Raw genomic sequence first — 25,220 nt, forward strand, 5'->3', positions numbered from 1 at the left:
ATCATTTTAGGTTTTTGTATGGCTGCTGCCTGTTTGTAACCTTGTTGTATTTTGTAACTATGCTGCTCCCAATCTTGGTCATGGACACAGTTGAGAAAGAGATTTTTAATCTCAATTTTTTTTTTTCCCTGGTTAAATAAAGGTCAAATAAAAATAAAAACACTATTCTCATGTACCTGCTTCTTACACCAACATCATAGCTAAGTAACTGTCACAGCCCAAATAAAAGAGATTTCAACCTCAGTGTGAAGTCCTTGAGGAGTAAACACCACAGTATGATGTGTAATTACAGGAAACGATAGTGATGGCTGGTGTTTGTGAATGAACACAGGGATCAAATTTGAAGACTCAAGGCACAGACGCACCCAACTCTGTGTCTGCATATTGATGAGTATTAGAATGATGTCGTTTTCGGTCAGAGCAGAGGACGTTTGGAGCGACGTCTTGGCTCCGGTACACTGACTCCAGAAGGCGAGCACGCTCTAAGCCACGAGGTTCTCTGTCCATGGTGCTGATGCTGGTGCTGGTGCTGATGCTGACGCTGCCGCATCCCGCACGCAACGTGCCCAGACAATGTTTCTTCCGTTTATCGGTATGTGTCAGGGAGGAGGAGGTGGTGTATGGCTATAAGTCTTGGTCTGGCAACTGCAGCTCATGCGAAAATAAATAAATAATAATTAAAAAAAAAAAGGCTGGAGACACAAAAGGAGCACGTGTAGTGGGTGGGCCTCAGCACACGGCTTTCACGTGGCTCTAGCGAGTCACAGCCACACCGTCAGTCCAGTGCTGCAGCAGCAGGAGACAACATCAGCAGCATGGCTGTGGAGATGGAGCCCGCGGAGTAAGTGCGCGCCCCCGCATGTTTTGGGTTGTTTTTTTTTAAACTTGCAAATAACAAGTTTTCTACGTGAGTTTAAAGATGGAGAATAAGTGATAACCATACGATCACATGTGTGACTGGAAACATATTTGTGTGTGGTTCTGAAAACCGTTTGTGTGCGTTGCGCAGTATGTTGGACAATTATGTTATTTTGTTGCTCTGATTCTGTGTGTAAAAGTGCATTTGTTTGGGTAAGGCGCGTGTTTACGTGGTGAATTGTTGTCAGTGGGCTTGCACAGTGCGCGTGATCAATGGTTGCGTTGAGCCATTTTAACCAGATGTTGTCGATTATGCTGAGAAAATGAGAGAGGCGTGTTTGTCCCCGCTGTTTGTTAATGTCTTCTTCATCCACATGTTCCTGTTGATCAGAAACGATACCCCCCACACACACACACACACACGCACACACACACCACCAGACGAGGAGAAATGTGGTTGTGTCTTTTTATTGGCTGGTTACTTTGTCCTCCTCTCGGGGAAACGTGGGAGTGTCTAAACTATGTTGTCAAATTAAAACTCATCCTGAGATCAGCTTCTTGTGGCTGGCAGCTAAAATCGAGTAGAATCAGCAGAAACAGTTGCTCATATATATACAGCATCAGTGTTTGTGTTTTCATCAAGGCAATGTCAGTGATCCATGACATTGCATGAGAAGTGGAAAAACAATACAACTCAGTGTCACATGCTGATAGTCAACAGAGAGTTTAAAAAAAATGCCCAGCTTTGGTTGTAAAGTGAGACAATAGCCCACATTAATCACGATCTTCATTATTTTACTTTCTTTTGATGGGTGTTTTAGAAAATCTGCAGCCACAGCTGCAATAACATCATGAAAATCAGAGTGCTCAGCTGGTCTCTCAGCATTATTAGAGTGGGACAGCTGCTTCTGACAGTGACCATGTCCTCTAAAAGAAAAAAATCTATCAAACAAAGATGCTTTTCTCCTGTCTGTAGAACACAATGTGTATAGATTTAATAATTCTTAAATGGCTTTAAGAAATATTGCGCCTCCTATGATTTGAAAATTGCAGTAGGCCATATTGCGATTTGGATAAATTGTTAAGCCCTACTACTGTCGTGAAGACATACTGTACGTGCAGTGAAAAAGTACACTTCACCTTTCATTAAGTCACCCTGTTGTTGTAAGAGTTGTGCTTCTTGTCTCCATAGTGTGATTCGCTTGATAATGCAGTATCTTAAGGAGAACAACCTCTACCGAACCCTGACCACCTTACAGGAGGAAACCACCGTCTCACTCAACACAGTGGAAAGTATTGAGAGTTTCATTGCAGATATAAACAGCGGCCACTGGGACTGTGTCCTGTTGGCTATTGAGTCTCTTAAGCTGCCCGACAACATACTTATTGACCTTTATGAGCAGGTGAGCTTTGCACTGATCGGCTAATGCTTTTCTTGGCTCATTTTGCTTTTAAATTGGCAGCTTTTGACCAACACTTCTCTTTCCGACAGGTTGTAATGGAGCTTATTGAAATGAGAGAGGTAGGTGCAGCTCGCTCCCTCCTCAGACAAACTGACCCGATGATCATGCTGAAGCAGACTCAGCCACAGAGGTACGTCCACTTAGAGAACCTGCTAACCTGCACCTACTTTGATCCTCGCGAGGTGAGAGAAATGAAAGCGTCAAAAACAGCAACAGCATATTAATAGTTTGTGTAATGAGATGCATCTCATTACACAATGTAGGCATACCCCAAAGGCAGCAGCAAGGAGAAGCGACGGAGGGAAATAGCTGAAGCGCTGGCAAGGGAGGTGAGTGTGGTGCCTCCCTCTCGACTCATGGGGCTCCTGGAACAAGTCAGTGTAAGTGCAGTAGTTCATGGCTTCATGTCTTTGTCTCTCACGTCTATCATTTGTAAGCCAACCCTGTCTTTAGCAAAAGTATAAAAAAAAACAAAAAAAAAACATTCTTCAAGCTTTTTTTTATGGAGTTATTGAGGGAAATTGCCTCTGTTGACCACCTCCACTTCTTTAATTTCACACACACAAGCACAAGAAAAAATAAGACAATTGAGTAAAGAAAAGTATGATTGAGGGTGCAGTAGAAACTTATGAGGGCTTATATCTAAAAACTACACCCAGAAGGATATACATTTAAGATAATAGACTCTCATAAATCAGTAAGACATTTTAAAATGTTAAAAAGAACATTACAAATAGAAATTACGGAATCAAATAATATTAAAAAGTGATATACTAGCTGTTAGTTTTCCAGAGGTAGTTTTCTTTTATATACAGTTAATGACACCTAAGAATCTATTAAAGGCATGTTTTAGTATTTAATAGAATTCTAACTTTGAGATGTTTTCTCATTGTGACTTACAGTCTCTGAGACTACAGCAATACCCAGGTCACCTCTCTCCGGACAGGACCATGGACACATCTGCCGACAACAAGGAGAGACACGTGGACAAAGAGAGATTTCCAACCCAGCTGTATCGTCACATCAAGGTAAACAACGCGGTTTCGGACTCACAAACATCTACACGCTCTGCTGTAACAGTGGTGTACTGTAGCTGCCTGTAGTGGAATACAGGAGATAAAAAAAAAAAGCAGTATTGCTTGTTGTTGTTTTTTTAAAATGTCCTTGTCCTTAAGCCACACACATAAACAACACAAAAACTAATTGCTTTAGTCACCTGAAGGCTCTGACTTGTGGCTCTGGCTGTGCTTTCATCACGTTCACCCCGGTGGAGCTTCATGAGTTACTTGTCCTTGCTTTTTTCTGCCCAAGGTTCTAAGTGTGAGCAGTCAGGCCAAACAGCAGCAGGCTGTTGGAGAACTTTATGTCTCCCCGAGGTCACTTGGTTATAATGTATGCTTTATTAGTCTCTGTGCTTCTGGATTGCAGACTGCAGAGGAAGCAGAAGAGCGTGTTTTGTAGGAGGTCGTTTTGGATGCTGATGACTCATTTCTGTTTGTGGCTTTAATGTGCAGTTTGGACGGCGGTCACATGTGGAATGTGCCCGTTTCTCTCCCGATGGAAAGTACTTAATCACTGGATCAGTAGACGGCTTCATTGAGGTCTGGAACTTCACTACTGGGAAACTTAGTAAGGTAAGTTGTGAGGCATCCTCAAGTCTTTATAATCCCAATACAATGGGTTTTATTTCTAGTAAAACTCATCGCTATTCATTTCATTGATCTTTGTGTTTTTTTGTGTGTGTGTATGAAACAGGACTTAAAGTACCAGGCACAAGACAGCTTCATGATGATGGATGATGCTGTGCTGTGTATGTGCTTCAGCCAGGATACTGATCTTCTGGCAACAGGAGCTCAGAATGGCAAAATAAAGGTTGGGCCAACTACATCTAATATTAACTGTGTGTGGGGTCATTGCTTTTTGTACTGTATGTTTTTAACAAGCAAACTATTATAATGTCTAGGGATGGAAATCGGTATCGGTCCAATACTGGATTCACGTTTGATCTGTTTATTTCTTCTTTTTGGGAGAACAATATTTGTTACACAGTTGGAGAATTATGTCGTTCAAATGACTTAGCACAAATGAGCTTCATAGGTCATAAATGGTCTAATATGACCATTATCGGTGTAGGTGGTATCATCCCATCCTTAATAAAAATAATGATGTCCTTTGATGTGGAGTAATGTTTTATTCTATAAGGAAATTATGCCAAATATATCACAATAACAATAACTTACCCAGATATTGGGATTTTCTCTCTTTAATGTGTGTGTCTGTGTGTTGTTTGGGGGTTTTGTGGGTGTAGGTGTGGAAGATCCAGAGTGGGTTGTGCCTACGCAGGTTTGAACACGGTCACAGCAAAGGAGTGACCTGTCTGAGTTTTTCCAAAGACAACAACCACATCCTCAGTGCCTCCTTGGATCAGACCATCAGGTGGGATAAACCGTCGCTGCATTATGTGTAAAATGAACATTTTGATATGAAGATAAATGTAAAAACAGTAAAAACAGTGTCTAGGCAGCGGAGGGAAAAAAGGGAGAGCGTTCCACAGTCTAGGTGCTACTGCTAGGAGTGATCACCTCTCGTCCTGAAATGGGTCTTTGGGACAGCAAGTAAAGTCAGCGATGTAAGGAGGACTTTGACCATGCAGTGAGGGGAGGCTAAACAGGCAGGAAATGCGCCCTTTTATGAGTTCCAGTTAAAAGCTTTGCAGCAGAGTTCTGGTCGACCTGAACACGGTCAAGTGCCTTCTTCTTATTTAAACAGGCCAAAAAGACTGTTAAAACAGTCCAGACGTGTGGCTATAAAAGCATGAATTATCATCTCCAATTCAACCTTAGACACAAGGGGTTTCAATTTAGAAATATTACATAGATGGAAGAAACAGTTTTTTATCAAACTGTTTAGAATGTTGCTTCAAGGACATTGCAGAGTCAAGGATAACACAGAGGTACTGAACATAGGGCCGATGTGCTGTTTTATCAGAGGGATGACATTGTCAGAGGCAACTTATTCCAGCTGGATCTTTAACCATGTGGCAAAGGCTCATACTTATTATTTTTTGATAATACACATCCACAGATGATATGACTTGCCGCTTGTGTGCAGAGTGCACCTGAACATTATAGTCAGCATAATAAGGGCGAGGACGTCTGTCTTTCTCTTTCCCCCGCTCTTGTTTCACACACATTGCCAAGGAGGTGACTATCTATTTCTGACCCTGCGGGTTGTGGGCTGAACCTCGCTTCGCTGTGGTGGAAGCACATTGTGCTGTGTGGGTGTCGCAGAGACTCCGTGTGCTCAGGCACAAGGCTGCAACATGTTCCTTCACTTCCACATCCATCAGCTGGCAGCCTCGGTCGCTTCCTCCTCCCAGAGACGGAGTGATGCAGTGAGCATTAGGCAATTGTTATGGTTAAGTTAATCTCACTCCATGGGAGCTAAAAATAACATTGGCAGCCCAGCAACACTTTTTTCTTGTGTCTGCACTCAAGGAAAAAACCCTCGAGTTGAATGGAAGCAGATGAGTCCGTGCTGTTAGTAACAATTATCCAACACTGTCATTTTTAGAATCCACGAGCTGAAGTCAGGCAAGACACTAAAGGAGTTAAATGGCCACTCGTCCTTTGTAAATGATGCTTCCTTCACTCACGATGGCTTTCACATCATCAGCGCCTCATCTGATGGCTCTGTAAAGGTACAAATGAACAATATGGAGACAAAGTACATGTCTGTGATTCAGTTCTGTGCTGTGCTATAAGCAGCTGTGGGATTATTCTCTGTCCATTTTCCAGATTTGGAACACAAAGACTTGTGAGTGTGTCCACACTTTCAAATCAATGCCAGGGACGTCGGAGGTGCCTGTCTACAATGTGATTCCTCTACCCCAAAACCCAGAGCACTTTGTGATTTGTAACCACTCCAGCAAAGTGGTCATTATGAACATGCATGGCCAGGTATGATTCTTTAATATCAAGCATTTTCCTGGGCTGCGACTCACATTTACTTTTTATTTTTTGCATAATCCGCTAAAGGTAATGGAGTAAAATTGTTTGTTTTATTCGACCAACAGTGCAAAACCCAAAGGTGTTAAGTGCATAATGATATGTGAAAAACAGATGGCTGCATCAATTTTCCATTGTGAAGCTCTTTTTTGTGGGGAAAGTCACTACAATAATTGATTGAACAAAATAGTTTAATCGCTTGCCAAATGTTTAAGGGGTACTCCTACAGGAATTGACTTAATCACTTAAGATCTTAAAAGAAGCAGTCTGACATTACTCTCTCACTGCAAGTTGGATATCATAATAAATATATCTGAATTCAGTACACCCCCTTTGAAGAAGTAAGATGTCAATCAATATCTCAAAAACAACATGAAATGTAGCTTAATAATATAACTTACATTACAAAATCTCACTTTTACCCACATGACTTGATGCAAAAATGAATGGTGTTGTCCACCCCACACTAAAAACTAGTATTTTGTATGATTTTTAATGAACAAGTTGGCGACACAGTGGCGACCACGCCCCTTTTACGATCAACTGTCTGCTGGACACCTGTGTAATGAGTAATTAGACTCACCTGTGGTTGAATTCCTGTTAATTAGGATTTTGAAGCTTCGCCCTAAAGACTTTCATTGGGGTTTATTCATTTTTGCAACATGGACTTTTTTTGTGTGAGCAAATGAAAAAACTCTTGTTTGGCCCGCATTTGTGTAGGAGTATTATGTCCTATAAATGTTGATTCTGAAAGGAAGGGAAAGGTTTTCTGACAAATCTGTTGCGGTGTTCTCTTTATGCTGAGCACACTCACACACACGTATGTACAATATTTGTCAAAAATATGTAACTATTATACATTATTGAATGTGCAGTATCTATCTTATGATCGTGTACTGTAGTTATAAGTACTCGATCTGACACACAAACATCCGACAAGCCTCCATCTCTTTCTCCTCAGACTGTGAAGACGTTCAGTTCAGATAAAAATGAGGCAGCAAACTTTGTGTGCTGCACCGTGTCGCCCCACGGGGAGTGGATTTACTGTGTGGGAGAAAACTTGGTCCTGTACTGCTTCAACTATCTGTCGGGGAGGCTGGAGAAAATGCTGACTGTAAGCTGTGCCACTGTTCACTCATTACTGATGTGTGTGTTTTCAAACTCAAAACGCTGCCAGTGTTTTTTTATCCAGTTATTTTATCATCAGACATGGTTACTGCGTGTGTCACTGTTGCTGTGGATCAGTCCCACAGTAAAGCCAATGACCTGTGACCCTCTGCTCCTACAGGTCCACGAGAAAGACGTCATTGGCATCGCTCACCATCCACATGAGAACCTGATTGCCACGTACAGTGAGGACGGCCTTCTGAGGCTATGGAAACCCTAATCTGCCACCTAACGTCGAGGAAACACAAAGTTATAAAGCTATTCATTCACTTTTTTTCACTTTGAATAAAATATTAGCTCACCTGACAACTTTTTTAATGCTAAATTCATTACATTATTATTATTCTTTTCTTTTGCTAAACAGCAGGAAAGTGGTCCTAGATTCAATGTGACAAATGATAAAGTAAAGTTGTTAAATCTAACTTTTATATCTTTATTTTTTTAAGTAAAGTCAATTACACATTTTCTTATTGTCACTAAATCCCATTGGTTTATGTATCAGCTTATTTCCCAAAAACACCCACACACTCGTTTTTAACTAATAGCAATGGAGGAGGAAGATTAAATTCATTTATCTGGAACTATTTTCACCTGTGAGTTAATGCAGATTTGACAGAGTAAACTGGGCCCCCTGCTCCTGTTTAAAAACAATTATGTCGTCAATGTCATCATCACTGTAGCTCACTGATGTATTTTAGAACACAGTGATTAATGTGTAGCAGAGAGGGAGGGGAGAAAAAGAAGCAATTTAAACTTGTTCATCACTGTCTATATCCTCCACTAGGGTCTTCCTCATGGTCCAGCTTCACTAGTGCAGCTTAAATCCCCATTTTCATCTCTTCTGTCTTTAGTAGACATGAAAATGCATGACGGTGAACTGTGGTGAAAAATATTTATAATACAAACCGCCTCATGTTTGGGCAAAAACAAAGTTTCAGGTAAACTATTAGTCAGCGTTTTGGTTTATATTAATACTTTTGTAACGTTGATTCAATGATTATACTATGATTCAGGTGTGATGATTTGTTTGCATGCTACCTCAGTTACACTGTCCAAACGTGGCTCTACGGTACTTCTGAGTACACCTTCAAAATATGCATGAAGAATAATCAGAGCTGCTGTGACACATTCTATACCCTGTGTGTGTGTGTGTGTGTGTTATGTATGTATTTAACGTGGTCACATTTCGTTGCACTGACTATAATTGGTGTTCCTGTGAATCAGTGGGACATGTACACCTGCACGTAACCGAGCTAGTGCCTCGACCTGTCACTGTCACGACTATCTGCCATTGTTGTAAATTAATGTGTAGTTTTTATTGGACTTTGTTTTCTATATCCTTGATGTTGTATATAAAAATATGATTATCAATAAAATTACACAAATTTTAATTGTCATTATTAAACATATTTCTATGGTATTGCGTTAGATGTGTTCCCTTAGAGATAAAGACAGCCAGAAACAAAAACTTTCTGCATAATCTCTCAGTAAATGAGAACTCTTTGTGCAAATGTACTCACTTTTTTGCCAAATTCTTCTTTGACAGCATAGACTAGGGCTAAAAACACACCAAAAACTGTATTTTTCACATAATTTGTTTGTGCATCTCTATTTCCCATATCCCAAAATAACATAAAAATCCAAAGTCTATAACAAAAGACTAAACACTTCATATAAAGACAGTGGACTCACAGATTAACAATAAATGGTTTTCATTTATTATCATTATGTAAGGTTTTAAATGATTTGTTTAATAACCTGTTGCACTACTAGAGGTTGGCAGATATGTATGATAATATAACACAAAGGATCAGTAGATTCATAAAATAAAATTAATCTCTTGACAACAAAGACACACAATTATGAAAGAACACCAAACTGCATTTAATTAGAAAAACATGATCACAAACGAGTGGATCATTGGTCCTAACATGCAAACGGTCAAATTAAGACTTCGACAACAGTTGTGGATTGAAAGCCCCCGACAGCTTGCATCGAACAATATTAAGAGACTTCAGTCACTGTTGTTTCACAATATCAAAACCAATTTTTTTTTTTTTTTTAAATCAAATTGCATTATTACCAAGCTCCAAGGCTTTGAAATAGGCAGTCACTTAAATAAGTAATCAGGTGTGCTGATTGACTTTAAGTCCAACATGGCTAGAATTGTAGAGTTATGGATCAAGTCACACTGAAAAAAAGACCCCAAATTTCCAGATCTCAGTTTTAAGACAAGATCAGTGAAGTAACTATGCTAATTACTTTTTATTTATTTTTATTTTTTAACTTTTGTGCAACTTCACAGAACTTAAAAAATACCGGAAAACATTTACCATCAAGGCAGAAAATTAACAAATTTATCTGGATAACTTAAAAAAAAAAAAAAAAAGTTTTAAGATAACTTACTTCCTCTTTTCACAAAGTCCCCAAGACAAAACCTAAATGTGGCATCACAACAGAAAAAATATTAAACTGTAATTAAATATTCACTTGAATAATCTACTATTTAGTGGCTTGTGCCTTTATATGTTCCTTCCTGAATCATTGCCCTCATCCTATCACATTGTTAATAAAGTTAAGCAAATAGTCCTTTGACAAGTATCATTGTGCATCCCTCTTCAACGCTGACGATTGCGTCTTCACACACAAATAATTGAGTCATCAATAGTTTACAACAATTTAGTAACACTACAAAAAGGTTATCAGGTTAATATTGGCCACAAGCTTTAGAGTTAACAGCATAAAAATCAGGCAGTCCCCATCTCTTCTCAAGCCTCTGAAATACCAGCCCTCCTTTTTCACAGTGTGATTGGAAAAGATAATAATTAAAAACAAGGTCCCAGAGATGAGGAGGAATCCCACTCACCTGGATCCAAGATGTATCTTGGAATTTTAAGATACTCCAATCACTCAAAGTAGTAAAATGTATCAGGAGAGTGATAATTATCAGATTCATTATTATTAATATTCAGCTTAAAAGAAAATGTCAGTTGTGGTTTTTAAAAATGTAATAAAATCAAAAGTGCACGTTTCAAAAAAGGTGCTTTGCCTTTGAGATGAGAATTCGGGCTTCAGGAATGAGTAACAAGGCAGTTGCTTCTTTTTTAAGATGTCTGGCACTGAACGCCTCCTGTGCTGGCATAGTCGTCTTCATCCATGTAGACGTACTGATGGTGGTGTCTTTTTCTGTTCTCAAAATCACAGTCCTCCAGGTCAGCATAGATGTAGAGGTCATCATCCATGCGGTCCAGCTGCTCCGCGTCCATTTTCTCTGGAAAGTAGTTCTCTAGCTGCTTCAGCTTGTGTTCGGGGAGGAAGTTGGCTTGAGGGAACACGACCTAATGCAAACAGCACACGGCTCATCTGTTTAATACTGTAATATACATACATGCATGTGTATTTTATGTGAGATTGGTCTAACGTAATGTCCTTTAATAGAATGAAAAGCTTGTATCTGATATAAATACAGTCGTTAAACTCATGAAAACAAAAAGTTAAAAGTGAAAAAAACATCTTACAGAGAAGTTAATAATGAGGCGTCCTTTCTCAAAAGGTCTGCGGTGCAGGGGCATCCCTTCATTCAAGACGCATTTTGTGTCTCCAGGCTTTATCAATTCTCCTGTGATTAAAATCAAAACAAAACAAACAAACAAAAAAAAACAATAAAAACATGGGCCAAAAAAACCTAAAAATCTCAATATTTAACAGAGGAGTCCGGTGTATTTAGCAACAGCACGACTGAAAGCCAGGCCACATCACAACCTCTGATGTATTTCAGCGAGGTGAGACCATGTAGTGGAAAAGCAGCATTAGTGTCTTCGATTCTACCTAATAGTGGTGGAAACTATGACCTACTCCACAGGACTTATTTTTTATTAAATGTCCCAAAGCTTGCACTGAATTGGGGAAAAAGTGCATTCAACTTTCATAGTTCATCAATATTGTGATATGTAATGTAATGTATAAATGTTATTGTTACTTATCATTTGGTCTGTCTGTCTGTAACCTTGTTGTACGTGCTGCTGCCTGTCTCTACAAGGGCCCTCTTATAAAAGAGATTTCCCCTGGTTAACAGGTTTTAATAATATTGATTTTTATGGGGTATGCAGTGAAGCACTGTAAAACTCTCCACAAATACATGACACAACATAGAAGAGCACACAACCTGAATGCATTTTTCCATTCATACATCATATTTCACATATCTCCAAAAGGATGAAAGCTTCAGAAAAAAGATAATCATGAACCTTATCAAACTGATTTTAGGTATTAGGTCTGACCACAACTCAATAATTTTAGTGTAGCTGTTTTACCTGAATGTGAGGTGATGAGAAGAGTTCTGTTGTCCAGTGTCTGAACTGGTTTCTTGAAACCACACAAAGCTTCTACCAGCTGTAACTGGATGGACATGATCAGGTCCTCTCCTTTCCTGGTGGCAACAGCAACACTTTTGAATTTTAACAGTCCAAAAATATCCTACATACATACAGTACAATACACTGCAGCTCCAGTAAATGAAAACAACATTTCTCAACACTGCAAACACAAAGAGAGAAAGTGTACCTGGTGAAAAGTGGATGTTCTCGTTGGTCTAGGACAATGATGATATCACCAGACTCAATTCCTGGCTCCTGGTCACCCTCTCCATGAAAAACAATCTTCTGACCATCTCTCATTCCTATTGGGAGTAAAATGACACATGCTTATGTGTACAATGCGCTGCACACGTGTTTTAGTGTGATTGAGTAAAGACAAACAAACAAAAAAAACAACAACATTTCTTACCTTTGTCAATATGGACTTCCAAGACCTTTTTCTGTCGCAGGATCTTCCGGCCTCCACATGCTTTGCAGCGATCCTTGTGGCTTACTCTGTGTCCTTGGCCCTGACAGCTGGGACACATTGTGGACACTTGTTGGACCATACCTGGTAGAAGCTGGTGCACACGGACCTGCACGCCTGAGCCATGACAAGACATGCACATCTGAGCAGCACCTTTTCGACTCCCTCTGCCTAAAGAGCAAGAAAGAGGGAAAAAAAAAGAAGAAAGTCAAAGGTGATCATTTTATTTGGATTTGGCTTACATCCATAAGCTGCAGCGACCAGGGTACAAAGAACTGAAAGCTTGAACATGCACATGCAGAAAAGATAGCTTGGATTAAAAAAAAAAACAACAATCCTGTGACGTGACACTTAAGAGATGATGTACTGTGAGTAGCTCACAGAACCAAAAGCGTACCTTCGCATCTTTCACAGATAGCATTCTTCTGGACATTTACTTTTCTTGTCGCTCCATTATAAAGATCTTCCAGTGTCACTGTAATCTGATGAACAGTGTTCTTCCCTGAGATTAAAAAAAAAAGAATGATGTCATTCAAAAAGCAAACAACTTTGCTTCATAATGAATGTGAGCAAGAGAAAAATGGTACGTAGAAAAGCTTAGTTTCCTCTTTGTCAAACAACATCCTCACAGGTCAAAGGGTCAAGACAGTGATACAAACACTTTCCAAACTTCACTCAATTCAGTGTAAACGATTCCTGTACCTTTTCGCTCTCTGTGCATTCGACTTCCTCCACCAAAAAACAAGTCAAAGATGTCCATGGGCGATGCAAATCCCCCACCACCACAACCACCGCCAGTTCCTCCTTCCTTTATAGCCTTTTCACCTCCACGATCATACACCTCTCTTTTCTTGGGATCTGACAACACCTCATATGCCTGTGAGATCTCTTTGAACTATACACAATAAAAAACAAACAAATAAAAACTTGGACGAAAATATTTCTGGCAATAAACAGGTGAATCTGAATATGAAAAAAGCTCTTAAAATGTTACTCTTACAAATGTAAAAATTGAATAAATCTACTTAACAACTACATTAAATGTACTAACCCACACAATTTCATATTATGCAACATGTTTGTGGACATTAATAGAGCCATAATTTACAAACGGAAAAACTCTACAACGAAACAATGCTACTGTGATAACAATTTCTATGCAAACAAAACAGAATGCAGCGATTTATGTTCAGTATATGATTGCAACAAAAGAAGGTTACCTTCTCTCCTTCTGTGGGATTTTTGTCAGGGTGATATTTCAAGGCTAGTTTGCGATAGGCTTTTTTTAGCTCATCGGGAGTGGCATTAGGTTTCACACCCAGTGCATCATAGAAGCCTGTTTCCTTGACCATGGTTGCTTTTAACAGATAACCTGTACGAAAGGGCAAGAAGATAATAATTAAAAGTGTGTAGTGTGCAAAAGACCAGGGCACCACCAGCTTTCTGTCTTTTCCGTCTGTCAAATTCTGTGATCAGTGGAATTTGGATAGGAATAACGTGGCTGAAAGTTGTCAGCCAATGAGTTTAACTCCTACAACATGTGAATGTGATGCTCAAGCATAGCTTAAATAAATTTGGCGTACTTTACCTTTGTTGCAGCAGGTGTTTGTTGAAATGCAATAATAGGACTAACACAGATTTTACCCCCCCGAAAAATGAATGGCTTAAGCACCTTTGTTGTTTTAATTTTGTAATTCCTGCACCAAACTGGCATTAATAACGTATTACTTATTATCCAAATGGTTATATAGGAGAGACACCAGTTGACACAGCAGCACCAAGTGTGACAGAAAAATATATAGATGAAAAAAAATCAGAGGAGAAACAAATTATGGGCAAATATATAATAACATGGTTAACGGTTAATGGTTCAGTGGTTAATAATAACAATAATAATACAAGATATATGCTTTATACAATGCAGTGCACAAAATGAACAGTAGATGATCATGTGTGCAGTTTAGATTTTCAGAAAATGAAACCAAAACACAAGCCGGGGCTTACAGCTCAAGTACAGCTCACATTTCCCATTGACACATTTTACCATGAGCCTCACTAGAAATCTGTTGGCAGATGATAAACTGATAAAAATAACAATACAGTCACTCTGAAAAATATTAAGCAGAGTGGATGATTACTTTCTAATACTGAGAACAACACTTTTCGTTAATGCTTTTAACAAGGGGGTTGTTGTAAAATCTGACTGGATCAGAGTTACTTTATGCTTAACAAACAATGACAGTTAATCATTAACGTTTGAATAAAGGTTTATTTTAAGTATCTGATGGCTGTAGGGGTTTAACTATTTTCAGAAGTAAAAAAGGAGAGACAAAGATGACACTTATTCAACTGTGGTGAGTTTGATATAAAGTGTAAAAAACTGGCTGTCCGAAACTACACAGGAAAACAGAGCTTCCGATGTTTGTTTTCGGGACAAAAACGTGACCATGTCCATTTTACTGAGTAGACTATGAATCACAACAAACCAACTACCTGTTACTTTGCTCAGGCTCAAAACAACACCGCTGTGTCTCATCTACCAGGCAGGGCCTCAGCGGTGATAGCATTGCTAACGCTAGTAAGCTAGCTAACTAACTAATCTGTTCTTCTGGCGTTAAACCAGAACAAAAAAGGCGTGTATCAGTAAACTTGTATAGATAATACATATACATTCATGTACTGTTATATCCCAACCTTAAATGGAGACAGCAGCGAGGGTGCTCACACGTTGTAAGCGGACATCAGCTCACACTGCAACGCTTCGTCAGTTTTGTTTCTTCTTCTACGTTGGGGTTTCACGGCAATTTGCATTCAAGAGTTGCAATACTGCCACCTTCTGGTGTCAACTAATCACTGCAATTTATATAACGCAGTGCTTCTCAAATAGTATTTATATGGAGGCTCATTTTAAATATAACAACCTGTCATCATGAGGCACATGAACACAACATAAATAATAATAAATAACCCTCATGAGATCACCTTTTATTATGAAAGAAAAATACAACCTTTCAAAATTGCCGGTAGAGAAAAAATAAATACACAACTACAACATTCTTGCTCTAATTTTAGTTTTAGTTAGTTTTGTAAGCACACAATTAAGTTTCAGTCATCGTGTTTGTTCAAACTCTAGTTTTTATTTTTATTTCAGTAAATGAAACTGTAAACAACAACTATAAACACATTGGTCATTAACCACTCAACAATATCGATCGTGACAAGAGCTAATTTTATTTTTTAACACCTAACATTATTTTGAATCATCCACTTCCTTTTTATTCATTTCGTGTCTTCATTAATGTTTTTCTTTTTCTTGGGTGTCTTGACACAAGTGCCACAATAACTGTATATTTAATTTAAATTTGGTTTAGATTAATAAATACTTATTTTTTAATTGAGAAAGTATTTATCTTCTTTTGTGTGTACGTTGTATATGTATACTTTCTCAGTAAAAATATACTTTTTTATTGAGAAACTTCCAGCCTTTTCATCTTCGACCTAAATTCATGACGTCAATTTCCTGCGACGAGAGGACAGAGACACCAAAACAAGCGCAATCCCCCCTGCACACTTTTGTTTGAATGTGAAAGAAGAAAGGAAGATGAAAATCTAAATGCAATGTTAAAATGCCGACTTGCTGGCTTGTTAGCGAAGAGGGGATTCATAAACCAATTCTGCTGCCTCACTTACAAACAGTTGTCCTGGGTCGATGTCCAGAAACGACTATTAAAGACAAAAAATGCTCCCGGCAGCAAGGTAATCTACTGAAACATGCACACTGTGTTAGCAGTTAGCTTTACACGTAAAGTTTGAAACAAAAGACAATTAATATCACGGGTCGTGAGACCAGGTGTAGACCTGCTATAGACGAAACGTTTCAGAACATGTTTATAGTTAGATAACTTACTAACTACAAGTATTGCGCTTTAGAACTAAGTTGGAGTTCTCCCTTTTCATGTTACTCATTGCAGTCTAGAGAACATGACTGTACTTTTGATCCACTACATCTATGACGTATATAGTTATTCAGAACAGCAGTGACAACTCAGTTCATCTCTTTGTCAAATTACAGAAAAAAATAACCAGCTATTTTAATATTGTTTTTATATAATAAAATAATATTTTAATTTTAATATTTATTTTAATAATACAAATGGGTAATTTCAGGGTACATGTGTTTAGGATTCACGTGGAATTCTTTCAGTTTTGCAGATATGGAACACAACTATATTTTTCTGAGTGAACTGCAACCTTATATTAAAGTTATTAATATTACTAACTCATATACACCTAATAATAACATATTGAAGGGTGTTGTCCACTCACCCTGATCCCCAGACACTTGAGGTTGCCAGGTAGTTTGTGCAACCAGTCCCTCATAAACCTGAAGATAGATCTATGAGGAACTGCACTTGTACTCCTTAACACCCCCTTGGAGATGTTGCTAAATTCTACACAGTGTACCTTTAATGAATCCACCTTCAATGTGAGAGTTTAGATTAATTAAATACCAGTTGTATGAATAACACTAACACAGATTTTGGAGGTTTGTGGATTGTTACTTGGACAAAACAAGATGTTTGTCTCTTTGGGCTCCAGGATATTCCACTGGTACATGTTTACAATTCATAGAGTGAGTGACTGAGCAATTTCTCTACATATCGCTGTTTGCTTTCTTTTTTAATATCTTTTTATTTATTTTCCTCAAAAAGTGAAATGTTTTAAGTTTAAAGAATCACAAATAATAAAACAAAACCACTTTGTCATGTCTCCCCAACCAGTTGAATTGAAAGCAGAGTGCAACAAAGGTTATGTCAAAGTTAAACAGGTAAGATGATGCATAAAATCTGATCTGAAATCAGGAATATATTATAAATCTACTTTGGTGCTGAACCTATAGCTTGAGTTCTGCTGCTATTTTACACATGCTTTGCATTTTGCACACATTTCTGTTTAACAATTCTGCTTAATTGTTTTTCATGTGTTTATGTCAGTGATTACCTACATGTCTTCCACTGATAGTTTAACATGTGTCTTGTCTCTCATCCTTGTTTTAAAGCTTGGTACAAATCCCACCTCCGTAGACTCTGTAGTGGTGGGTACTGGCAATGAGGTCAGGATAAAGCCTGGACAGCGGCTTCATATTGTCAATCAGCTCTATCCATACACAATTCAGTTCAAGGAGGATCCCACTGGCAAAAATAGTGGTGCCAAAAGACCCAGAGAGTCAGCCTCAGATGACAGAGAGAGCCCTAGAGAGGCACAGAAAATGAAAGCAGCCAAACTGACTGAAAAGGTCCCTGCGTTGGTCAACCATGGAGAAGCCCAGAAAAACACTGTGAGAAAACCCCCCCGAGCTGTATGCATGTTTGTGTTTTGTGGTTAGTGTGTGTGCAAAATGACATATTTAGAATGTTGTTTTCATTATTTTATTCTTGTTATATGTATACTATACAGCATAAACATATTTCCTGAAATCTGTTGTAGGAAAGAGTCGGGCTTTGGAGTCAAGGTTTGAAAATTTCAATGCAAGACCCAAAGATGCAGGTTGGTATTGCTGAGAGATTTACAGTCATTGTGAGACCTACACATCTGGGCAAGCTAGTGTTTCAGTTAAACATGTTCCTTTAATCTCTGATGACATGTCATGGTCATTTTATGTCTTAATGTAATACATTTTCTTACATAAAGCCCCTTTAACTGCTGAATTTTACCAATTCCCTGTTTAATTTTTTTCTAGCTATACAAGGATGATAAAGTAGTAGTAATCAAAGACAAATACCCCAAAGCTCGCCACCACTGGCTCGTCCTGCCATGGCAGTCCATCCCCAGTCTGAAGGCACTGTGTGAGGAGCACTGTGACTTGGTCAAACATATGCAGCAAGTGGCCGATCAGATGGTTCAGCAGTGCCCCGATTCTAGCTCCCTCAGCTTCCGCACTGGGTACCATGCCATCCCAAGTATGAGGTTAGTAATAACCAATGGCAACAGTTTTATGTTGCAGGTGAATATCCCCCACCTCCCCCTTCCATTCCTAGTGTGTTGGAGAACCAGTGTAGCCTTCATTTAGCATAAAAACTTGTTGGTTAGTTTGGCCATGGTGGGCTTTTGTAAAAATAACAGGTTATGCAAGTGGTTTTACACTTTTTAAATTAAGTATAATTATTTTATCTTCTTCTGCCAAATGAATGTCATTTAACCTAAATGTTAAAATGCTAATGTTGCTCTAACATTAAATAACTACACTAATGCTTTATCCTATGTTATGTACATGTCTAATTTAATTTTCATGTGTAACACAAAATACAAAAAAATATTGTACTTTCCTTGTACTTATTTGTTCTTTTCCTTAGTTACTTATTAAGTTACTTATTAATTACACAATAAATACACAAGTGCAACCGGCAAGTTGTGCTTCAGAACACTGACGTTTGACAGAGCAGTCAGAAGAAACTCACAAATTGATTGATTCTTTAAATACAGACTACTTGATGTCAACTCACACTTCATGTTTATCTCCCTTTACAGTCATGTCCATCTCCACGTGATCAGCCAAGACTTCGACTCTCCTTGTTTAAAGAACAAAAAGCACTGGAACTCTTTTACAACTGACTATTTCATTGAGGCTAATGGTGAGAGTGAATTTTGTCTGTGTCTGGTGTTTTGACTCTCCTCGCTTTGTCCATCACTACAAATATGATGCACTTCTCTTTATCTGTAGATGTCATTCAGATGCTTGAAACAAATGGAAGGGTCACAGTAAAAGAAGGCGCCACTGAGTTGTTGAAACTTCCACTCTGCTGTCACATGTGTCACAAAGAGCTCCCCACTATACCGGCTCTGAAGGAACATCTCAAGTCTCACTTTCCCAGATAAGAAGGTGACATCAACAAGATGCAATACCTCAACTGTTCATGGTTCAGCATACAAGTTTTGACACAATAGACCTTATTTCTTTCCCCTCTATGTTTTATAGTTCATTCAGTATTATGTAATCGTGTGACAGGGACATAGCATTGATGTTCACCTGTTAAAGTCATTTATTTATGGTTTAAGGAGAATCACTTTACATATTGATGTAGGATTACGTGATTCTTATTTTTCAAAAATGTTCAAATACGTTGTAATAAATGTTTTGTAAGAACTAAATACATATTTTGTTTTCTTTGATCATCGAAATGGATGGATCTTGTGTTGCTGACAGATCATTGTCTTTAAGTGCAGAGTGCCTCAGAAATAAAACAAAACGTGGTTGCGACATTTGATTGCATAACATTAGACACATTTGAAAACCACATTTGTATGTTCTAAAAAGAATATCAGAGCTATTAACACACAAAAAAACGATTTACATCATGGCAACTTGAGATGTGATCACACACTTTCTGTCAGATTTGCTGGTCATCAAAAAGAAAACTGAGCAGGTGTCTTTTCGTCCTGAATGAGAATAAAGTGAGAGCACATCCTTCAAGAGCTTTTAGTGGTTGAGACAGCAGCAAGAAGAGGTTACTTTGTCGCCGCCTGCTGGTACATTTGTATACAGTCTGCTACAGAACAATCTCGGGGGTTTGTGCGTTGACATTTAGGATCTTGTTCCTCCTCAAACGTGGTTTAAATAATGCACACTCCGTCATTATCAGGGCAAAAGTAATCGCCTTTTATTCTGAAGGAGATCATTTCATTACATGTGCGTTAAATATGAAACAAAGGCGAAATGACAAGTTTGATAACTGTACGGGGAATATAGTTGCTTAATATCAATAGTAACGAAGAAATGGTTTTGTTACGAACGAAACAGCAAAAACACGTTGGCCCGTACGGGGATCGAACCCGCGACCTTGGCGTTATTAGCACCACGCTCTAACCAACTGAGCTAACCGGCCATACAGATCTGTGGAAAAAATAGACATTATGATAGCACGTGATGTTTGTTGTTGTAATTGTTATTTTTGGTTTAAGAACGTACATTCAACAGGCTTCGGTAAAAAAAATACAGTAAATAGCTTTACAGTAAGATATTAATTGACTAATTATAATACACACAAGCTAACTTTTCTAAGTACATTTGCTGAGAAAATGTGTCAAGTCTAAGTATTGCATTCACTTATACTCACACTTACTTTTTATAAATCATTGTCTTTATTACATATGCAGACACAGCAGAGCTGAAGTATAGGCCTACTTTACAGTGAATACTGGTACTCTTACCCTAACCTTAACCACCACAACTAAGTGCTTAACTCTGACCCTAACCCTCTTAGTTCTATCCCTAACACTAAAAACAGGTCTCAATCCTCCTACTAAAGACGTGTACACACACGCACACACGCAGAGACCGCTCTTACAAATTTTATTGCTCATACTTTTAAACCCATTTGCAATATAAACTAAAGCCCGTCAGAGGACCACAGCCCACACTTCCATTGGCAAATCACATTTCAGATGCCCATCACAATGTATAACCTTATTTAAAAAGTATATAAAAATCTAGTATGCAAACTAAGTATTCATTAAATATATGTAAATGAGAAAGGTAAAGAAGTAGGTCGATGCATATACACTGGAAAATGTTCAAGTAAAGTACAAGTAGGCTAGTGTTTGAGCAAAGTGACCCTTCCTGTAACTCACCATGTCTAATTATTTAAATACATGCAAGTCCCCAACACCCATGGTCATATTAAATGTTTATTATTATCAAAACAAAGTGAATACTAGGCTAAATAATACATCATCATCATCATCACACATACAGTAATACCAAGAATCAATATTCAGAGGTGACAGGCAGGAGCAAAGTGTCATCGTCCTGAGTTCTAATAGTGTTATAGTTCATAGTGGGAAAACTAAAGTGTAATAAAGAGCATGTGATCATCTCCTTAGACTCAGCTCCCTCTCGTCGTCATCTGGCACCATCAGATTGTCCAGAGCATGGTGGCCATCATCTCCTATATCCTGGAAAACGTACTCTTCACTTTCACAGCTCTGAGTGCCATTCACACAGTCCTTGGTTGTGATGTGTTCCACCTCTGCACTGTCACTGGCATCGCTGTCCTCTGTGCTCTTGCTGGTGTCACTGCTGTCGCTGGTGTCACTGCTCTCACTGCTCTCACTGCTGGTGCTGTCTTTGCTGTCACTGGGCGCAGCGGTAGCACCAGTCGTTTCACTGCTGGAGCTCTCGCTGCTGTCACTGGGGGCAGCGGTAGCACCAGTCGTTTCACTGCTGGAGCTCTCGCTGCTGTCACTGGGGGCAGCGGTAGCAACCGTGATTTCCGCGCTCTCGCTGGTGGTATCACTGCTGTCGCTGGTGCTCTCCTCCAGAGGCAGGATGATCCTCTGTTTGAAAGCTTTCTTGTGAGTGGACTGTTTGTCCGTCAGATGCTCTGTTTGACCCTTGACCTCGGTGCTGCTGTTGTCCTCTGCGCTCAGGTCGTTGGTGACACCTGCGAAGGCTTGAACCCAGCTCTGCTGCGGACAGTAAACAGAACATGGTGTTAATCTCAGCTGAAAGCGTGCGTTTTCGAGCAAGTGGATGTTCAACATATTCTTCTCACCTTCCGAACGTTCTCCTCACTGCCCATGCTGTCGTCTCTGGTTTCATCGACAGAGTTAATCTGTGGAAATACAATTATAGAATATGAGTTAAAGGTCCAATGTGAAAGATTTAGGTAATTATGAATGAATATATAAATTGTTGTCTTCACAACAGCAGAATGAGCCCTTTATAGTTACATCAGGAGCGGGTCCTGTCTATGGAGGTTGCTATGTTGGACTATTGGCAATAAACTAGGTATAAAATATCTTATCATCTTACCCCATCATCCTCATCTGACTGGCTCTTACTCTCCTCAGAAGTCTGTATTTTTTTTTTTTAGAAATGACACATAATACATGGTAATGAGACAATTGTTAAAAGATGATACATTTGAAATCATGAACATTAGAACAGTAGAACCCACCTTGTCCTCGGATGTAGATTCTAGCGATTCTGACGATTCTGAACTCTGGAAAAAACAAAGAATAATGTCAGACACATTTTTTCGTGAGGAGCCTTGCAGAATATAGAAACGCCTGAATGACTCACTTGATTTGAGGAGTTTTCTTCAGAGCTCTGCAACATAAAGAGCGACAGTGTTTAGAAGAGGCTCAGCAATCACACGTGATGCTCAAACTTTGCACAAGAAAAATAATCATTACTGAAGTAAATGTGTACAGTACCTGAATCTCTGAGGTGCTATTTTCAGATGATTGGGAAATAGACAAACTTTCAGTCTGGGGAGATAAAAACAAAGTAAGCAGACAACATGGTGGATTTAATTATACCCTTTAACTAAAGTATCAACAATCATCACATTCATTTCAGACCCATGTTTGTCAGCCATCGCCCGGATAAACGACTGCAATAATTGAGTGCAGACAGACAGACAACAATAGTCTCTGAAATGGGTTTGGTGAACCTTTGTGCAAGAGCGCCTGTTGCTAGTTTTTCTGTCTGTCAGTCTCGGTCAGAGCAACTGATTAATGTGTAAAATAAGAGTCCCGTGAGATAAGGTTTGAATCTGGAATAGCACTCACCGAGTTTGCGTCAAGATCGCTTGATTCCAAAAGGAAATTGTATGAAATCTGCAGAGAGAGAGAGAGAAAAAATACATACGTAAATATGCTGGAAACAAATATTTAAGGTGATCAAAAATAGATTTGTAGGTGTTCTTCACAAAGGAGACTTGTTGTTCTCTTCGTTTCTGTTTTTGAGCATTAGTGTTTCAATTAAATGCAAAGAAAATGTATAAGAATATCAACACAGAGCCACTTACAACGTTTTTGTTTTCTTTTATAATAATAATAATAATAATAAGACAAGAATACGAGATTATGAGATTAGAAAAATGCTTCCAAGTTATTCTGACCACTCTCTTACTTACTGGGTTGGCAAAAACTGCTCCAATGAGACAAAATGTTATGATGGTAATCTCCATTGTTCTTGCACGTGAACTGCAAATGTGACAAGAAAAAAACATGGTAAACTTCCAAACCATATGCAAAACTAGAAAAAGGATAAAAAAGTTTGGGCATTTGGAAATATGAGCAGGAAATTGTAAAAAAAAATAAATAAATGCAATGATCAGTCAATAAATGACTAATTACCTTTTTTGTCCTTTAGAATCAGACGGTGGAGGTAAATCGTCTTTCAGAAGCAAACAGGAGAACCCAGTGTCTATTCTGAGCCACGAATGGATGCTGGTACTTGAGGCAGTAAAAGCTCAATGTGTGGATTTGCTGTAGAACCTTTGTATATAAGCATCCTCAGTTAAGATGATTGCATCACTTCCTGTCGGATGTCTCCCTCTCTCTCTCTCTTATTTTCTCTCTCTCTCTCTCTCACTTGTCGACACGCAAAGGTGTGTTTGTTCCGGAGAGCGAGCTCAAAACAACACACACACACACACACACACGTACACATACAGAGCTGTTTCATTCTGTCACTACATTTTGTTCGCCCCCTCTCATATACTCGGTGAAATATAGTTCAGCATATGAAACCATAGGGTTTGTGGCCTGCTGAAAAAACAAACTCACCCACTCAGAGTGGAAAGGAGGGCCAGACAGGGACATACTTGTTTCCGGTGAAATAAATGTTTTTATTTTTACCATTTAGTCAGCCAATGGTCACAAATGTTATGATTGATTAGTAATAAATGATGCCGCGTGTGACACGTAGTGCCTTCCTCAAGGATAGATTCAAAACATGTCACAAATAAAGTTAAACTGATGACCTAACGTGAGATATTCATATATTTCATTAGATCAAGGTTTAATACCCTAATGATACATTTAATCAAAAACAAAACAAATTTAAAAAAAAAACAAATTTTGTTTTACAACATCCTCACTGTTATGTGATCATCAGAATATGACTTGTTCTTGGAAACAGGATAGAAAGCCTAAATAAAGCCTTCTATATTTCCTCCCCGGCGCTCATTGTTGCTTCCTGGAAATCCTTATATGGCTAGGTCAAAAATAAAATGACAGAATTCCTTGTTTAACCTCACTTTGGATTTCAACCATGCAAAAGAAACATGTAATTAGACTGGATGTTCAGCAGTCTGGAGCTGTTCGCCAAAACCACAGCTACCATTCGTTGTAAGATCCCACTTTAGTAAGGGGAGGAGTGAGGAGACGAGGAGACGAGGACTGGGGCTTGTTTAGGCAAACACTCAGCAATGTCCTCACATTCACCCTATAAGGTTACTTCAGTTGTTATAAGAAATGAACTCCCTCGATATTTACACCTAGACGGCTGGTAATAGAGCAGCAGGTCTTAAATGGGATCCTCAGGCGCCAGTGTTTTTCAGATTTATGTCTATCTGAGCCACAGCTGGGCCAGTTGTTGAAAAACAAACAATGTGAGACAAACAACAGCAGGACTGTGACACTTAAACATCCAAGTGTGTAACATTTCAGAGGTTATTGGCAGAAATTGTCTGTCATCAAAGGTGGACTGAAAAGCTTGAAACTAAATTTGTTTTGTCATTTTGAGTTCTAAATGGAGGGTATTCCAAGCAGAAGGGGGCAAAGCCAATCTCCTCAGTTCAGTCCAAACACGTGGAGCAGTCAAATGAAAGATGTCACTGGAGCGTAAGGTGCAGTGGCTTGTGATTCTGGAGAGAACTAAAGTCAGGCCGTGTTGTGCACACTCAACAAAGGCCAGCTACATCCCAGATATAGCTCACAGTGGTGTGTGAGGCGACTACAGCCAGTTACCAAATGCAAGACACAGTGATAGACAGCATCCAAAGCCTGGAGACATTTGGCAGAAGCACTCACAAACAGGATGTCGCCTATACAGTAATCAGAAGGTTGTTTAGCCTTAGTATAAGCATGTATT

At 38.9% G+C, this 25,220-nt stretch overlaps 4 protein-coding genes and 1 non-coding gene across 6 annotated transcripts; 2 read left to right on the top strand and 3 right to left on the bottom strand.

Moving 5' to 3' along the window:
- Positions 1-448: 448 nt before the first annotated feature.
- On the top strand, positions 449-8,892 carry LOC131466473 (WD40 repeat-containing protein SMU1-like). Its single transcript, XM_058639721.1, has 12 exons — positions 449-841; positions 2,051-2,261; positions 2,351-2,503; positions 2,585-2,701; positions 3,224-3,349; positions 3,836-3,955; positions 4,077-4,193; positions 4,630-4,757; positions 5,895-6,021; positions 6,119-6,280; positions 7,290-7,442; positions 7,617-8,892. Exons 1-12 carry the CDS (start codon positions 816-818, stop codon positions 7,713-7,715), a joined length of 1,539 nt encoding a protein of 512 aa, XP_058495704.1. The 5' UTR covers positions 449-815; the 3' UTR covers positions 7,716-8,892.
- A 463-nt stretch (positions 8,893-9,355) lies between these two features.
- dnaja1 (DnaJ heat shock protein family (Hsp40) member A1) lies at positions 9,356-15,129 on the bottom strand. The gene is made up of 9 exons (XM_058641593.1): positions 15,032-15,129; positions 13,558-13,709; positions 13,040-13,232; positions 12,735-12,839; positions 12,281-12,508; positions 12,059-12,173; positions 11,809-11,924; positions 11,014-11,114; positions 9,356-10,833 (listed from the first exon to the last, which is right to left on the bottom strand). Exons 2-9 carry the CDS (start codon positions 13,687-13,689, stop codon positions 10,600-10,602), a joined length of 1,224 nt encoding a protein of 407 aa, XP_058497576.1. The 5' UTR covers positions 13,690-13,709; positions 15,032-15,129; the 3' UTR covers positions 9,356-10,599.
- A 745-nt stretch (positions 15,130-15,874) lies between these two features.
- On the top strand, positions 15,875-19,486 carry aptx (aprataxin). Its single transcript, XM_058640863.1, has 7 exons — positions 15,875-16,093; positions 17,119-17,165; positions 17,397-17,675; positions 17,825-17,884; positions 18,078-18,304; positions 18,866-18,969; positions 19,059-19,486. The coding sequence occupies exons 1-7, from the start codon at positions 15,964-15,966 to the stop codon at positions 19,211-19,213; spliced, it is 1,002 nt and encodes a 333-aa protein (XP_058496846.1). The 5' UTR covers positions 15,875-15,963; the 3' UTR covers positions 19,214-19,486.
- Positions 19,487-20,146: 660 nt separating this feature from the next.
- trnai-aau (transfer RNA isoleucine (anticodon AAU)) lies at positions 20,147-20,220 on the bottom strand. The gene has a single exon. It is a non-coding gene; the product is annotated as a tRNA-Ile (tRNA).
- A 450-nt stretch (positions 20,221-20,670) lies between these two features.
- Positions 20,671-23,678, bottom strand: scpp1 (secretory calcium-binding phosphoprotein 1). 2 transcript variants are annotated; one of them, XM_058640636.1, is made up of 9 exons: positions 23,480-23,678; positions 23,257-23,326; positions 22,910-22,957; positions 22,553-22,606; positions 22,419-22,445; positions 22,294-22,338; positions 22,149-22,190; positions 21,889-21,948; positions 20,671-21,799 (listed from the first exon to the last, which is right to left on the bottom strand). In XM_058640636.1, the coding sequence occupies exons 2-9, from the start codon at positions 23,308-23,310 to the stop codon at positions 21,206-21,208; spliced, it is 924 nt and encodes a 307-aa protein (XP_058496619.1). In that variant the 5' UTR covers positions 23,311-23,326; positions 23,480-23,678; the 3' UTR covers positions 20,671-21,205. The 2 variants fall into 2 exon arrangements, with proteins under 2 accessions (XP_058496619.1, XP_058496618.1); XM_058640635.1 differs by having other exon boundaries at positions 20,671-21,802; positions 23,480-23,670.
- Between the last annotated feature and the right edge of the window lie 1,542 nt (positions 23,679-25,220).

Source organism: Solea solea, chromosome 10 (assembly GCF_958295425.1).
Source record: "Solea solea chromosome 10, fSolSol10.1, whole genome shotgun sequence".
Classification (NCBI taxonomy): Eukaryota; Metazoa; Chordata; class Actinopteri; order Pleuronectiformes; family Soleidae; genus Solea; species Solea solea.